Source organism: Acanthaster planci, linkage group LG04, assembly GCF_054643075.1.
Source record: "Acanthaster planci isolate LZ-2023a linkage group LG04, COTS_SCS, whole genome shotgun sequence".
NCBI classification, from domain to species: Eukaryota; Metazoa; Echinodermata; class Asteroidea; order Valvatida; family Acanthasteridae; genus Acanthaster; species Acanthaster planci.
The window spans coordinates 16,040,421-16,055,483 of record NC_141780.1 but is presented as its reverse complement, the minus strand read 5'-3'; the positions used below and the strand labels follow the sequence as shown (position 1 = coordinate 16,055,483).

The 15,063-nt window shown below is 43.7% G+C and overlaps 1 protein-coding gene across 3 annotated transcripts in view; it reads left to right on the top strand.

The window, feature by feature from the left end:
* The first annotated feature begins 13,615 nt into the window (after positions 1–13,615).
* Positions 13,616–15,063, top strand: part of LOC110973967 (uncharacterized) — a 55,729-nt gene continuing 54,281 nt past the window's right edge. The window contains exon 1 of one of the 3 annotated variants that reach the window (XM_087135367.1): positions 13,616–14,339. In XM_087135367.1, the coding sequence (XP_086991493.1) occupies positions 14,284–14,339 (56 nt within the window). In that variant the 5' untranslated portion in view covers positions 13,616–14,283. The remainder of the gene's footprint in view (positions 14,340–15,063) is intronic. The other 2 variants (XM_087135368.1, XM_022225232.2) reach the window with 2 other exon arrangements.

Sequence of the window (15,063 nt, the reverse complement as noted above, 5' to 3'; positions counted from 1 at the left end):
CAGGGAACTTCCTTTGTGCATATATACCCTGTGGAACAAACTTTAAACCACTGGCCAGCAAGAGGCAGCCATGCAAACCCTCTGTTGAGCAAAACTTTTTCTCCTTGTGGCATAGAGGTCATAGTGTATGTCTACCTATTTCGTCTTGGACATGAGACCTGTCTACCCATTGGGCAGCCTCGTGAGACACGGGACGATCAGCTGCTCACGGTAACTGAGATGCTCTCAATTCCATCAATCTTCAACTTTGGTGGGGTCGTGACTCAACCGTCTGCAATGACTCGGTGCCGGGTGGAAAGGCCCAGGCTCCAGTAAATGACGCGTGCAAGTCATATAAGCGATGGTGTTCGGAGGATTAAGGACTGTTAGAACACGTCTATCAGTATATATTACGAATTTGACCCTGAAAATGAGTTTTGAATCTTAGCTAGACGGAACCCCTTCGAGGCTGACTCTACAGCCGGACTCTACTAATGTGTAAGGGGGTCGTGTGGCCACAGGGTGACTCCCGATCGTAGGGTCGGGGGTTCGAATCCCGCATCTGGTAACACATTGCACACTGCGACCTTGGGTGAGGAAGAGAAAGCGCCAGCATTTCAGAAACGATTCTGAATTCTATTACGGATGAAAAAATAGAGAAAGTTAAAAAAAATGCTCTCCAAAAAATGGGACAAAAAAAGCTTTCTACATCATGTACTTTACTAATCTCCCTCGGACATAGCAAATCACAGAAATGAGGTTTAATGGGATACAAACGTGTATGAATAAAGACTCTTGACCTCATGGGCTTCTAAAAGTATTCCTAACAAGACTAGCTTTCGAAGTGTACTTCGCAAATTGTTCGGATAAATATCGACTAATTTATGCAACTAAGACGCCGAACGGCGCCCGGAATCCTTCCTGTAATGTTGACGGCTTTTTATAGTTAAGAGGGCTGATCTGCCGTGTGCTAGCTGATCCAGGTATCTCTCTGATCGATCGAATCTATCTACATGTGCTTTACTATAAATCCCCGTCAGACATCGCAAATTCACAGATTAGTCCATAATTGTACACTCTCGATTCAATACTGCAAGGTTTGAACAGGCCAGCCAGCTGATCGCTTTAGATCCGACTAGTTCTTTCGTGATCAATTGGCTCCTTTCTATCGAGTTTTGTTCTTGAATAGAAGAGACTATCCCGCGGTGGAAAAGCAAATTACAAGAGAAGCCAAACTCCCCTGTGTGTTGTCTGGTCTTCAAAATTGTCAACGACCCAACTGGCCTCCTACGGTACCAAGGTCGCGTTCTCGGACGTTGGTCATGGTCGCCCACCGTCAATACTAGTCCGGCCTCACCCCCGGGACATCTGGCTGACACATGCGGGACAGGCCAGACGCGGAAGGGCTAATACAGCATAATTATCTGTTAGAACGGGTATAGGAAAAGAACAAGCAAGTCAGGTAGAATACGGAATTCTCTATTTGGGTCGAATGAACCTATGTACAGCTTATGACCTGCAGATCAGTTTGAAGGTCTCCCGCTATGTCTGATGTCGCTATATGCCACACGGTATTATTCATTCCAAAACAGCATAATGATACGGCCATTTTGGGGCCACACTTTCGCATTCGCTCCATTGGACAACATGTTGCCTAACCCATCAGAAAAAAAAGGTAATTGATGTTACGGACTTATTTGGATATACTCGGCCCGAAACCCCCAAATTTAATTCCGAATCCACCCTTATATGGGTAAAAGGTTTTATTACAGTACTGTTGTCGACGTAGCGTGCAACACCGTGCATTCGTTTCAAAACAGCGCAGTCGAAATGTCACATTTGTTCGTCTGTTCGTTTGTTGTTTTGTTTTGCTTTTTTATACCGGATGCGGGATACATTCTCAACAGTGAGTGAGAAATGTTTTCAAATCAGCACCGCGATCTTGTTTAGAAACCAATCAGGTTGTTTAGAAGATAACCTTTGTTGTCACCTCCGGATTCGATAATGCGGGCCTGGTTGTGGTTCTAATCAATTACAAATGGAGGGCGTTAATGTGCAACAGGTGCCTGAGAACGTGTCAGAGCCTCGGACCATTTCCGTCTCGGTAGTTTCTATAAGCGTGAAGGACCTAGCGCCGACTGGCCGTGTGATTTCTTCAAAAGCCAACAAGTAATCTATTGCATGTATTTCTGAATTTGTTACTGTCAAGTTCGGGAATTCCAATTGGTCTGCTTTTGTTGTTAACAAATTTTTCAAGTATTAAACACAGATAAACATACTCTGGTATTGACTCGCCTTATCTATTTGATAGTTAAAAAAAAAGTTGTTCATTTTGCTTAGAATAGATTCTTGTCCAATTTCCTAGGAATAAGTTTAACTAAAAGACCACCTCCATGGAAAATATGTTTTCCCTGATTTTATTTGTTCAAATACGTACGGAAGCATCCAAATCGAACGCAGTGTCATTTGTTTTCAGGGCTCAACTATATATACATGTACCAGGCAAGATATGGGACGGAGGGGGTACCCCCCTTACTCTAGACCATTGTTTCCTAACACATCCCCCTAGCAACAGTGTCTTTAGTCTGGGGAATTCAAATTGTTATGTTTATGTGCAATCAGATAACTCAGTGTACCAGATTTATTCAAATTTAACTTGCAACTGGCTTATTCGCATCATTGGCACGGACAGAAAAAACCCTTTGAAGCTGTTATAGTTGAGCTCTGAAGACAAAACGACACTGCGTTCGATTTGGATGCTTCCATATTTATTTGAACAGATAAAATCAGAGAAAACTTGTTTTACTTAGAGGTGCTCTTTAACTAAAATGGAACTTAAAGGCTAATTGACAAGTCAGCCCTCGGAGCAAGAACAAAGCGTTCTCAGTTGCACATTTATCACACTGTTCTGAATGGGTCCTATGGGACCAGTCATAGGACCAAGTCGTCCCACTGAGGTTAATGAACAAGACAGACACCTGCTATTTCTCGTAAGGAATTAATACTAAACAGAAGTCAGGAACGTGATTAGTCATTTCTGTGTGGCCATCTGTGACAAATACAATCCAAGGCCTGTCATGATGAGGACAAACGTGGAGGTGATGGGGTTGAACTGTGGAGAGGGGGGTATCTACGGCCAATTTCACGGCCGACACAACCCGGCATGTTGCTGCCTTTGGAGCCGACGACAGATTTCTTTCACAACGTCCAAACTGTTGGCGGGATTACGATATATCATCTTTCGGCGATCCTTCATCGTCCAAGAAACAACCCTATTGATTAACGCTTATTTGCTTCATGCCTGCGTGCGGACCGTGAAATAATCCATTCAAGTTCTTTACCACCTGGAAAAACTAGAGGAAATTATTTTCCCTTAATTTGTTTAAATTCACTTCTTAATTTTGAAAAAAGTCTCAAAAGAGAGAAAACTGTTGGTGTCCATCACCTGGCAGTGCCATGCCTAGTATGTTCACTGGAAAAGCTTCCCGTTCCTTTGCAGGCTGTTTTCATATTTTTCTCTTCTATTCTAGATTCTTTCCCCTTCCACTTGTGGTATTCTGAACTTTCTGAGTACCCGAGGACTAAGGTATATGATTATTGGGACGGAAGCTGTGGTGCTAATTGCTTCGTGTGGAAGTAAGAGGCTGTCTTGTCAAAACTGTCTGTCTCGTCAAAGCCCGGGATGCTTTTGTTTGTTTATCTTTCACTTAACTTCATACCTTCATATTCACATCTAGCATGGACCCAGCAAGGCCGGACGACCACCCGATGCCTGGAGCTGAATCCAACTCTTGAGATGCGAGACATTTCCCACATTCTTGGAGATGTTCCAAGGAATCTCCTCCCTGTTTCGTCGTGCTATAGCCTTATCATAAAGAAATTCACCCTTGCTCCAGGAGAAAAAAAGAATTTCTTGCCAGTCTCATCACTGAATTCGTTCGCCGAACCCTGTCCCATTGTTGTCGTTTTCAGGTACAATGCTCCGTCGCCTTCACAGATGATGTTCTGAACGAACTGACTTATTAATCTCTGAAAAGTTATTAACAGTCTTCTCTTTCTTGCTCCTAATTCGGCAACGCTTGTCGGTAAGTATCTTCAAGGCAGACCTATATTACCCACACCTCTATTCCAACCCAAGTATAGCGAGCCCTGATTTTGTAATCAAACATGATTCGAGAACGTCGACATTTGCCTTTGAACAGTCATGTTGCACTGTCTGCACGAGTAGCCAACATGAAGAATTGTGCATTAGCGTGAAACTTTGTCTCAGATAGGGAGAAACTGTGGAGCTGCAAGTTGAAATTCAGAAAGGGTTTCATCAGAGCAAATAATGGGCATTTCCTCTCGAGAGCCTGGCAGATACGTTGACACGGAAAGGTCATTGTTCAACAGTCCAAGGCCGTAAGCAGCAGGAATGACTTTTTTGTCAAGTGTCATGCAAGCAAGGCCCTTTAAATTCATGCAAGGTTTAATGAAAAATCATACATTGGTAAAACGTCTGCTCGACTATGCATGGTGCTTAATAGTTTAATCGTGGCTTCATTTGGAAACAGTTCAGTGTTGAAAAGACATAGACTTCTGTATTAAAAATTAAAAATGACTGACTTGGGCATACGACATCGAACATAACCTGAAGTACAAGCTGACTCAGTGCACTGTGGTCCGACAGTATCGTCGTAAGTTGCGAAACGTTGTTAGAACCGTACGTTCGATCGACAAAACTGGACTATCACGCAATGCTTGCGGGCTCGGCCGCACTTGAATGTAGATTTTTCTGTCTGTGACATCAAATGCAGACGCCACTTTTTGATGTGAAGCTCGAATTTCATACATTAAACGACGTTTCCCTTACGTTTTCACAAAATGTTCAGGTTCGATCGTTCAGTCAAGTACTTGGCGATAAAGACTGACCCGTAACTTACATCTCACCGAACCAGACAGTGAATTTATGGGAAATCTTTCGGCCGCCTTCCCTCAGACTAACACCTTTATCCACTTTCTTTCTCTGAAAAACAAGACACATGTTCTTTTATTTCACGCTATCGGTTTAATATATGAACTTGACGGGTAAATCACACCTTAGAATTCGGGGCCAATTTGCGTCAAGTGTCTTATCCAACAGTCACACCGTGTTACCCCGAGCGTGTGTAACATTATTGGTAAATGTCCCTGGTGATGGGCCAAGTAAACGAGAACGGAAAGCCCGAGGTGACGCCTGGGGACCTGCCGGCTATTCCTAGTCATTGACCACACAGACTGGACAACAATAGTCATCACTGGCCAGCGGGGAGGAGTTAACGTTTGTGGGGGGGTCGGGACTTTATTTTTGTCGGAGTTAGAAAGGGGCCCCAAAGGGGATGCGGGGAGAGACACAGGCATCATCAATTATCGAACCGTTTGAACGGCCCCCAAAAAGGCCCTGCGGTGTGGTTCCCCGTATAATCACGGTATAATCGACGGGTCTCGGGGGATGACTTTGCACTTTCACAAAGAGGGGTGAACTTCATATGCCAAGAGTTTCTTGGAGTTACACGAACGATGAAGATCGGCTGAAAAGTAGGAGCGAGTGTTCTTATACTAGCCCCGAGGTTGCCCCCAGTCCGCCTTTCCCTGTTTTTCGAAAAACACAGAGTAGACTGCAGTTTATGCCCTGTTTCAACTAATTTCAAAGCATTTTCATCTGACAGTGATCATCAAGCCATTCGATGTTAAGAAAGATCAACAGAGAAACTATCATTCGATGTTAAGAAAGATCAACAGAGAAACTATCCTTACGAGGATCTGAATAATGTTTCGTTCGAGTAACAATCCCAGTGATTAGTCGATGCCCTAAACATTCTGTTCCGTTGCGGGACATCTGCTTGTGTCGCTTGGCAAGTGCATTTAATCCACCAAAGGACCATAGCTATCCGCCGAACTTGCTTACATACTTGCTTGTTTTTGTTTTGCTTTGCTTTTGTTTGGGGCGAAGTTTACCAAGACAGACAAACAGACAAGTAATCAACTAAGGGCCTCTTAATATTAATCAGGGACACGGGAGGCGAAAGCGTCTCAACAGCAAGAGGCCAAGAACAACAAATGAACGAGGGAATAACAAATGGTTCAACCAAGATAGTGTAAAGAAACAAGGAGTCGACAGAAAACGGAGACAGGTTGTCGTCGTAACATCTGTGAATATAGCAAAGGCAACACTGATATTGACTGGCTCGAATATTACTTGGCATGGCTTCAGAAGACACCGGAGGATCCAAAGGGGCGAACGCCCCCCCCCCCAAAAAAGTAAAGGAGCAATTTTTTTTTTTAATTTTGAAATGGAATCAGAGAAAGGCGATTTGGGGGTCGATTTCATTTCTTGTCCTTTCTTAAGGGGGAAGGGCCACTGAGAGGTACACAAAATAATGTATATTATGATTCCCCCCTTAAAATTCGTTTTGGATCCCAGCTAGTCGGTTGATATCAATAATAAGCCCATCGATCTAATGGTAATAATGGCGTGTGAAGCACTTTGGTCCTCTGGGGGATAAAAGGACTACCCTAGTATCATTATTGGGGTAACCTATAGCCCCAAGGGGCCGAGTACATAAACAGTCAAAAAGTTCCACTTTAATTTGCAAAAGCACATCAAGCTGATTAAGTGCAAGCGTTATTGCCAGACAGTTTGCACGCACGGTGCAGTGACACCAGCGTGATGTAAGAATGCTGTGTGATAACCAATAATTGACGGAAGAAAGGAAGTTGCTGACAAGATTCGTGCTTTGGAAACATTCGAGAACATCCGGATTACAGCAAGGTCAGTGATATACAAAGAAAAGTTAAGGAAGTGTGGGTTTGAAAATCCTTGATATATTCTGCCGACAGTTTTTCCTTTGCTTTGTGGTCTAGCCATGGTCCATTAAAGTAATAACCTATTATTATTTCTCTGCAAGTCATTGTTAACTGTTGTCATACTCCGCGGATTTAAAATGGCAATCGAAAAATCAAGAACAGTTTCTTCTGTTGTATAAAGGCAGACTATACTCAAGCTCATTTCCATGTTTATTTCTGGCTTTCAAAAACAATCAAGCCCCCCTCATAAATCAAACAGAAAGTCATATATCCATCGTGAAATAGGGTTTTGCATTTAAAACGCTTGACATTATGATAAGAACTTGAACATGTATGACTAAGGTGCTTTCTTCGAAAAATACATTCCTTCTATTATCCAACTTGATAACAATAAGATATTTAATTGTGAGGTGCCTACCAATCACTTTGTTGTCTTTGATCCAGGCATCATCATCCCTTTGTCTAGTTACTCCTTTTGTTTGCTTATCCGACTATCTTTGTTTGTTTTATTAATGTATCTCATTCTCAGGAAAGAACTACGGACAGGTCAGATTTTCCGCGTCGACAGGAGTCGCGGGCAAGCTGTCCCGTCGACCTCTGCGGTGACCGTCAAGTTTACGCGGTGATCTTGGTCGTGCTGTTTGCTCAACCCGTGGAGCTCGAGCAAATACAGACCCGAAAACCATAACCATTCGAAAACGGACCTCAAATTGGTCGCATGTCCGTTCCCCTTGGCAAGTGCGGTCAATCAAAACCAGCCACCTGTACAGCCGACTCAGAAACTGAAACAACCCATTATCGAAGAACTAACATTTTCGCACGCCCTGCCGTGCGACTGAAGGCTGTGAGCTTGTTACTGAATTTTGCCCTGGCAACCCCGTTGATAGCCAATAACCAGAAAACCCAGATTTTTTGTTGCTAATTAGTATGGATTTTCAAGGAGGCATACGGTCATGGGAGTCGCAATGGGAGACTGTGGTAAGAAGGTGCTTGCCCCCCTCCGGAGGGGGGTGAAAAATGACACAGGAAATAAGAAACTGAATTGGAAAAAGAGATGAAAGTTGATGAAAATCGCCAATTTGCATAAAATCGGAATTTGTAAATGGTTTATCAGTTCCTTGCTTTGCCCTCTGGAATTCCCCCCCCCCCCCCGAAAAAAAAGAGTTTCCCTGCCGGGAATAACCCTGGCGAAGCTTCAATTTTAGCGGTGTATGTCTTCTTATTTAGGCAGATTTGGAGCTCAGGGTGTAAGTATTCCGTCTGCTTCAAAGGTCAGTGACCAGTAGTATCTCCGCTTACTCAATTTTTTCCTGTGGAGGACTCTGATAAGAAAAACTTCATCACCGACCCCTTGTTCTAAACAACACAGGTGGAATTCGGAGGGATACAAGTAGGATCTAATTTCCACTTTTTTCGGCGTGAGCCTCAGTTTAGAACTTCAGATTTTTGCGACGGCATATGTTCATTCGTGAAAGAAACATCTCTTGCTGTCAATCTTTTTGCGATGATTTCATTCGTAGACCTATTTACGGCCATTCTTTGTGGCATTTGCAATTTACCATAGGGTTAGATGACCAAAAAAGAATGCACTTCTGCGCAATCTTTTACAGAAGAAATGTGTCAGTAAAAGCATTAGCCAGTTTCCACCTTATTACATTCTTCAAAATGAAGTTGTCCCTTTTATACAAATGGCTACATTGAACATTTTCATTAAACTTATTCACACACAAATAATAATGATAATAACAAGTTCAACCCCCCCCAACAGAAAACTATGGGGTACATGTTCTTAATGAAACCAGTTCCTTTCTGGGATCTTGAGCGTGAATTTCAAAGAGTTAGTGTTGGCCAATCAGAATAGGTCAGGATTTTCAGACGCGTACCGTTATTCATCTCGATCTGACCAGTCACGATAATTTTTCAGCCTAGGCCTGTATAGGTGCGAATTTCGGTCATGTTTTGAAGAAAAAGGCAATTGGTATTTGACAATTCTCTTTCCCAAAACTTCCAAACGCATGATGGGATGAAACTGTCGAAGAGATTTTATTCAGTATCACAGCATTGCTTATACAAAGTCAAAATCGAACATGGACAGGAATGGCCGTCATCAAAATACTGCGACACCAAGAATATCTCGATTGAGTTAGGTAAGCCTGCGCCTAACAAGACAAACAATTCTTAGGACAAAAAAGTTACGGTATAGTCCGGCGCCTATAATCACCTCATTGCACGCAATATCCGGCTGGCGGCATCCGCATACAACAGGATAGAATATCCGAGCCATGGTCATTCAAAAATTACGGGGGCGTTGCGGTTCAAACTAAAAGAAAAAAACAAAAAACCAAACAAACCATCAACAATTAAGTGTAAGTGCGATTGTCCCCCGTTTTCCGGTTTGTGCGTGTTACTACTAGGTACCTTCATATTCCATCAAAGGTTGAAGTCCGGAAAAATCATCAAGACGTAAACATTAATTCTCGATGGGGTGGGTTTCGAGAATTCAGCAAAGTGGCTCTCGGCGTCTAGTTTGTACTTTAAAAACCGAATCCTCTCCACTAAACCGAGAAGAAATACTATTTAACGGGCCGGGTTAATTAAAAGCACATCGGTGAGCGTAGCCTGACATCACTCACACGAAGGAATCCCCGAATAACCTGTTAGAGCATCAATGGGCAAAATCACATTCGCCTCCTTCCAATTCTACACAGACGCGAGAATCGGAATGGTTCACTGGTCATGAAGGGGTAATCTTTCAAAATGACTTTCAACTCGAAAGTTGTTTTTTGTGACCTCGCCAATTGGGCACAAAATTAAAACATGGTTCGGCCTCTGTGGCCAGAAATTGACAAAATTTCCACTGCGATCGAAACATTCCCTCACCCTCCATCAGTTACTACAGTATTAGCCAAAAGGGGAAAAAACAGAGCTTAAAATTTCAGAAGGAATTGCACCGTGACCCACGTGCAGAGGGCAAGGGCACAAGCATGACTCCTAGGATGACCTACAATTGCAACTGGGCAATGTAACTCAGAAAAATGAAAGGAAACGGACAAGGTAAATAGTCGAGGACCTTGGCTCCTTATGATGTCTGGTTTTGTTTTCACTGAGAGGTGTTCGGGGTGCTGACGGCGATATCGCGGGTTGACGAGCAATCACTCTTGCGCCCTTGCCAACACCGCTCAAGTTGAAAAGTGAAAGGCGAACCCACCCAAACGGAGTGACACCCGTTAGCACCCCCGAATAAAATAGCTACGGGGAAGGTGCGTCATATCACGCCAGATGGCTCTCTGGAACAAAACATACAAATGCCGTGAAAAGGATATGGACGATGGAAGAAAGTTGAACAGTGTATGTGGCTATTTTAAGCTTCCACACCTGAAACTTGTTTCCCATCCCATGAGCTGTTCGTTGAAGCTGCCCGACTTGAGGAGCAAAGAAATGTTCATGAAATTCACTGGAATACTGATTACTCTCATGGCATGAGCGGGTGTGATTGGACAGACGGTGTGTTTTATCTATAGCCATTATGGCTGTAGGTTGCCCTAAATTCGCTCTGAGAAGAGGTAAATAAAGTTGTGAGGCGCGTAAGTGCACAAAACCAAAATTTTACCCTACCTAAATGAATCTAGTAGTGTTCTGAACATTATCCGGGAACATGACAAAAGTAAATGTGTGGACAGTGTCTTGGGGAGAGGGGTGAATTACCCCTTCTATTCCTCTCGTACAGTACAGCCGCGACAGGTTCTAGTGAAAATTTTCCCCATGAAAATTATGGAAATTCTTCCTCGTGAAATCAGAACACAGAGCTGAAAGAATGCATTCAGGAATTGTGAAAAGTGACGGAGTGTCCACGAAGGAACCAAAAATCGTTGCAACGCCCTTTGCTATGAAAGCGCCTGTTTATAGTAATTGAAGGCGGTGGCAATTTCAAAGCTTTCTGTTTAAGCAGGTTGCATTTGCATTCAACTAAGGATTTATGTTATACTTCTGCCGTTTTTTAGGCGGCAGAATCAGCCATCAGCCGACGCAAAACTATAAAGAAAGTGTTAACACCCCTCCTCCGAAATTGAATTATACAGAAGGCAATTATTGATACTCGGTCCTAATCATCTTTAATTGAGGAATTTACAGTTGATTGCCAGGTGGCGACCCTGGACGATACCAGCTGCCCGTTGATGGGTGACACCTGGGGCGCAGAACAAAGACGATTGATTACTGTTTTTGTCCTTTCTTGCAGAAGTGACACTCCAAGTCGGCGAAACTTGAGATTTGTAAAGCAGGAGCCATTTTATTATTCGGGGGTTGAATGGTGAAACAGTATCCTTAGCGCTAATGTTGCAAGTCAAAATCTGAGCTTCTTAAACGAATAACAAATTATGTGTGATCGTAATGCCTTCCAGATTGTGTCACGCTTCGTCTCAGTTTCAGTACCAAGTTTTCACTGTCAATCTAAGTTAACTTCAGTTTTGTGTAGGCTACACCTACGATCTTGTAGATATTTCATACACTTTTTCTTTTGCCCTTCTCGCTGTTCAAAACATGTGGTAGACATTTATGGGTTCTGGAACAAATGCGATCGACGTGACGTGTGTAGTGTCCAAGCAGTTTCCTCCCCGAGCGGAAGAAATATGAAAAAAAAATCAAAAGAGATAATACCCGACAACACCGGGCACGATTGGTGGGAGAACAGTTCCACTGATGTAAACAAAACACCTTTGGCTTACCGCAGGCAAGCCTGAAAATCATCCTGCAACTTGTTTTGTTGTCTACAGCCCACGGGATCACCAATTTCCGTATCCTACAAACAGACACTGATTGGCACAGATTGAGGTCTTGGGGACGTTGGTGAAAGCAAGACTGAGGTGAAGTGAATGAGGACAGAAACGAAGGGAAACTAAATGGGAGAATAAAAGGTGGTCATCTATAGTTTTGAATACTGCAAATAAATGGTATCTTTCACGCGCCTAAAAGGGGCTGATGTTAAATCGTGTTGAGGGCGCTGGCTGTGATGACATTAGGGTACGTTTTGAATGATAATAGCGTTCATGATGATGCCAGTGGTGATCGTAGGCTAGGGGAACAGCAATGGTTGCTTCACCAGAGATGGTGATGATGGTGAAGATGGTATGAAGGTGATGCTGACTGTCGATGTGGTAATGACAATGACGTCGGTGGCAACAATAGCATTGCTGACGTGGTCAGGATATTACGACACAGTGACGAGGACATCAGCGACGGCGACAGCGGTCAAGATGAGGGCGAGCATTAAACACGACAGTGCCTGTAATGTCAATGAAGTGTCAGTAGCGAAGGCAACGGTAACAGAGGAGCGGCGATCACAATTGTCTCACTTAGTTCTTGCAGGAATCCTTGATCGAGCCCAACCTTATTCCGCGCAACCCTGAAAAACACGTCATAAAAACCACTTGTCACTTCACGATCGAAAGCAGATCACTTAACACTGAAAGCTTTCCATAGCTGGAAAGTTCATGGGCTGACCCGGTATGTGGAGCGCTGCAACACATATCCAACCCTGGGACGAGAATCCAGCCTCGGCTAGACTGTGTCTCAGACGGCCTAAGACGGAGGGAGGATCCCAGTGACGTCATGGTGACTCACAGCCGCGTCTACACAGACATGTCAGAAACCCTGATGAAACCCTCAAAATGACACTGGAGGGTACGCATAAAAAAAAATTCGACATGAAGTCACGGTATTGAAATTAAGACAATCTAGCCATTTTGAATTCAACCTAACAGCTGTCAATATCGACGGGGCTGATATTGGGAGGGAGGGGATGTAAGGCACTATTGTGGGGTGATTGCCCCAACCATTTCTGGGGAATCACCCCTAGGTAGGCCGACCTTTCACCCGAATCTCAGTGCTCACATCCGACTTTGGTGGCAACCCCCCCCTAAAAAAGGGGGCAGAAAGCACCTTACGCCAAAAAAAAAGAAAAACAAACAAACAAAAGAAGTTGTAACTGCATAAACGATTGGGGGTGCTATTTATTTTTTTCCAATGTAAAAGTTGCCTAGCTTAACTTCACACCTGAGCAAGCCCATACAAAACCTACCCCCCCCCCCGAAATAAACATGCCACATCCTACATGTATTTGGTTCTGCAATCACTATAATGTGGAGGGCCTGACAATGTATAAAACACTGTGGAAAGACTGAATAACATAACTAGCCAATTAATCTAAAATAAGGCTTGTAAATAACTATGACCCTGCTTAACAGGAGAATGGGACTCTTAGGAGGTTTCTAAGCTAATAGACTGTTACCGTGAGGAGATCATCCAAAACAGTGGTGTCGTTCACTTAATCCTTGGACTAATCACTAATCATTGATTGGTAAGATGTATACTTCCCTGTAGACCACAGTTCAAATCAAGAAAGTTATTTGCTGGTATTATTATTAATAAAGAAATATGATCGCATAAATCTTTTCATCGATCTCATGCAGTTTTCTGATCCAATAGATATAGTTTCCTGTTTTACAAAAGAACAAAGGCTGGTGAATACTTCAGAAACAGCAATCGGCCTCTGCTACACTGTGCCAGTGAAAACGGGGGAAAATGAAAGGCGCCGTTGTCTCACGTTTATTTTCAATTCTAGGAAAGTTTTGACTTGGGCTGCGTCTGACATCTCATAGTGAACGGTGAGTACTTGAACACGGGTGGATAGCGATACCGTACGTGCGAATGCATGGAATACACAAGACATCAGCTCGATCAGGCATTGGTTAATGAGCTATTGCGGCTCAGAACTCACTGTGCCGATCGACCGACCGACCGACCGGCCGGATACACTCCTGATCAACTTGTCATTCTCCAAGTGACTCGGGCTGGGTACGGACGCTCATCACCGGCTCCCAAGCTGTGCCGCCATCACTAGTTCAAGGTGCACGCCTCATCGGTCTCCCTTCGTGAGACGCATTCCCAGTGGTTTCGTTCAAACAAAGGCAGGCTTACCAAGGACGGGATTTGCACATATAAGCCGGCACGAATTAGGCGCCCGAACAAGAGACGTCTGTTTGCGTTGGGTGCATTGTCAAACAACAGAAGTCCCACAAGCAGGATTGCATTCTTGTGCTGAGCAGCGATTCAGAAAGTCATCTTCAGTACTTGTGTCCATTGTCAACTATTGATAATAGAAAACGGGCAACTTATACTAGCGCTGTCTCTTTTTTTTTCTCCACCGACAGTGGAGAGATAACGTTAATGACTGGCGTTCGATTATTGTCTCGCAAGCCCTGGCAACGTGAAAGGCCTTAACTTGTACACAAAACCCGGGCGATTCGCCAATATTAAGTGCCTATTATCACCGGATCACGGGGATCAGCGCAAAAAGCTACCAGCTGCATCCACATTTGAGCGCTGTAGACGTAGACGCGGGATTTCACACAGCACTGACAAGTTGACTGGGCCTGGCCTGAGCTGAACGGGGAAGGGTTTTGTTCGTCCGGAGTAGCAAAGATGCATTTTTCGGCCTTTCTGCTGGTTGTGGGATTTTTTGCGTGTCTCTGCCAAGGGTAAGAATGTATTTCATATTATTACTTGTCATGCATTATTTCTAGGAGCAGAGATTAAAGTTTAAGAACTTGCCCTTAATTCTTAGAAAGTGTGGTATCGTTAGTTTCTTTCAACGGCGAGCGTCTTTTTTCGGCATGAAGGAATAACACCGGTCACATTTCGTGGCAGAGGATATCACTATTGATCCAAATGTGGCGTGTGGGCCGACTAGCAAAGATTTTAGGGCTTGTCCAACAAGTCCATCGGGGGAAATTACCTCGTCCCTAGCGGGTGTAATAGGACGGCACTGGCACGGTCTGATTTCCTCCAAGCAGAGGTGAAGTTATCTTGTCTGTTTTTATATAAATTCATACAAAAATTGTTCGTTTCTCCCGGGGATCCCGCGGGATGTGACCTGTCACCCGGCGCGGTTCGGAACACATGTTGCCTGAATTGAAATATGTAGAAATCAGTGTGCGGTGAGGATTTTCGTCGGGAAAAAAATTGGAAAATGTTGGACTTAAGGATCTGTAGGACGCCATCCGATTGGCCACAGCTGGACAATTCACATAGAAAACTGACCTCAAAGTTTCCCCTTGGCTATTGTACCGTTGCTTTCGGTGATGATGAATGGGACCGTCCATATTATGAATTCTGTGCATTGTTTATGAAGACGGATGGATATGCTTTTTGTGTTCATACTTGGAGTGACACTACGTTTGGGTTTTTTATTACATAGATGAA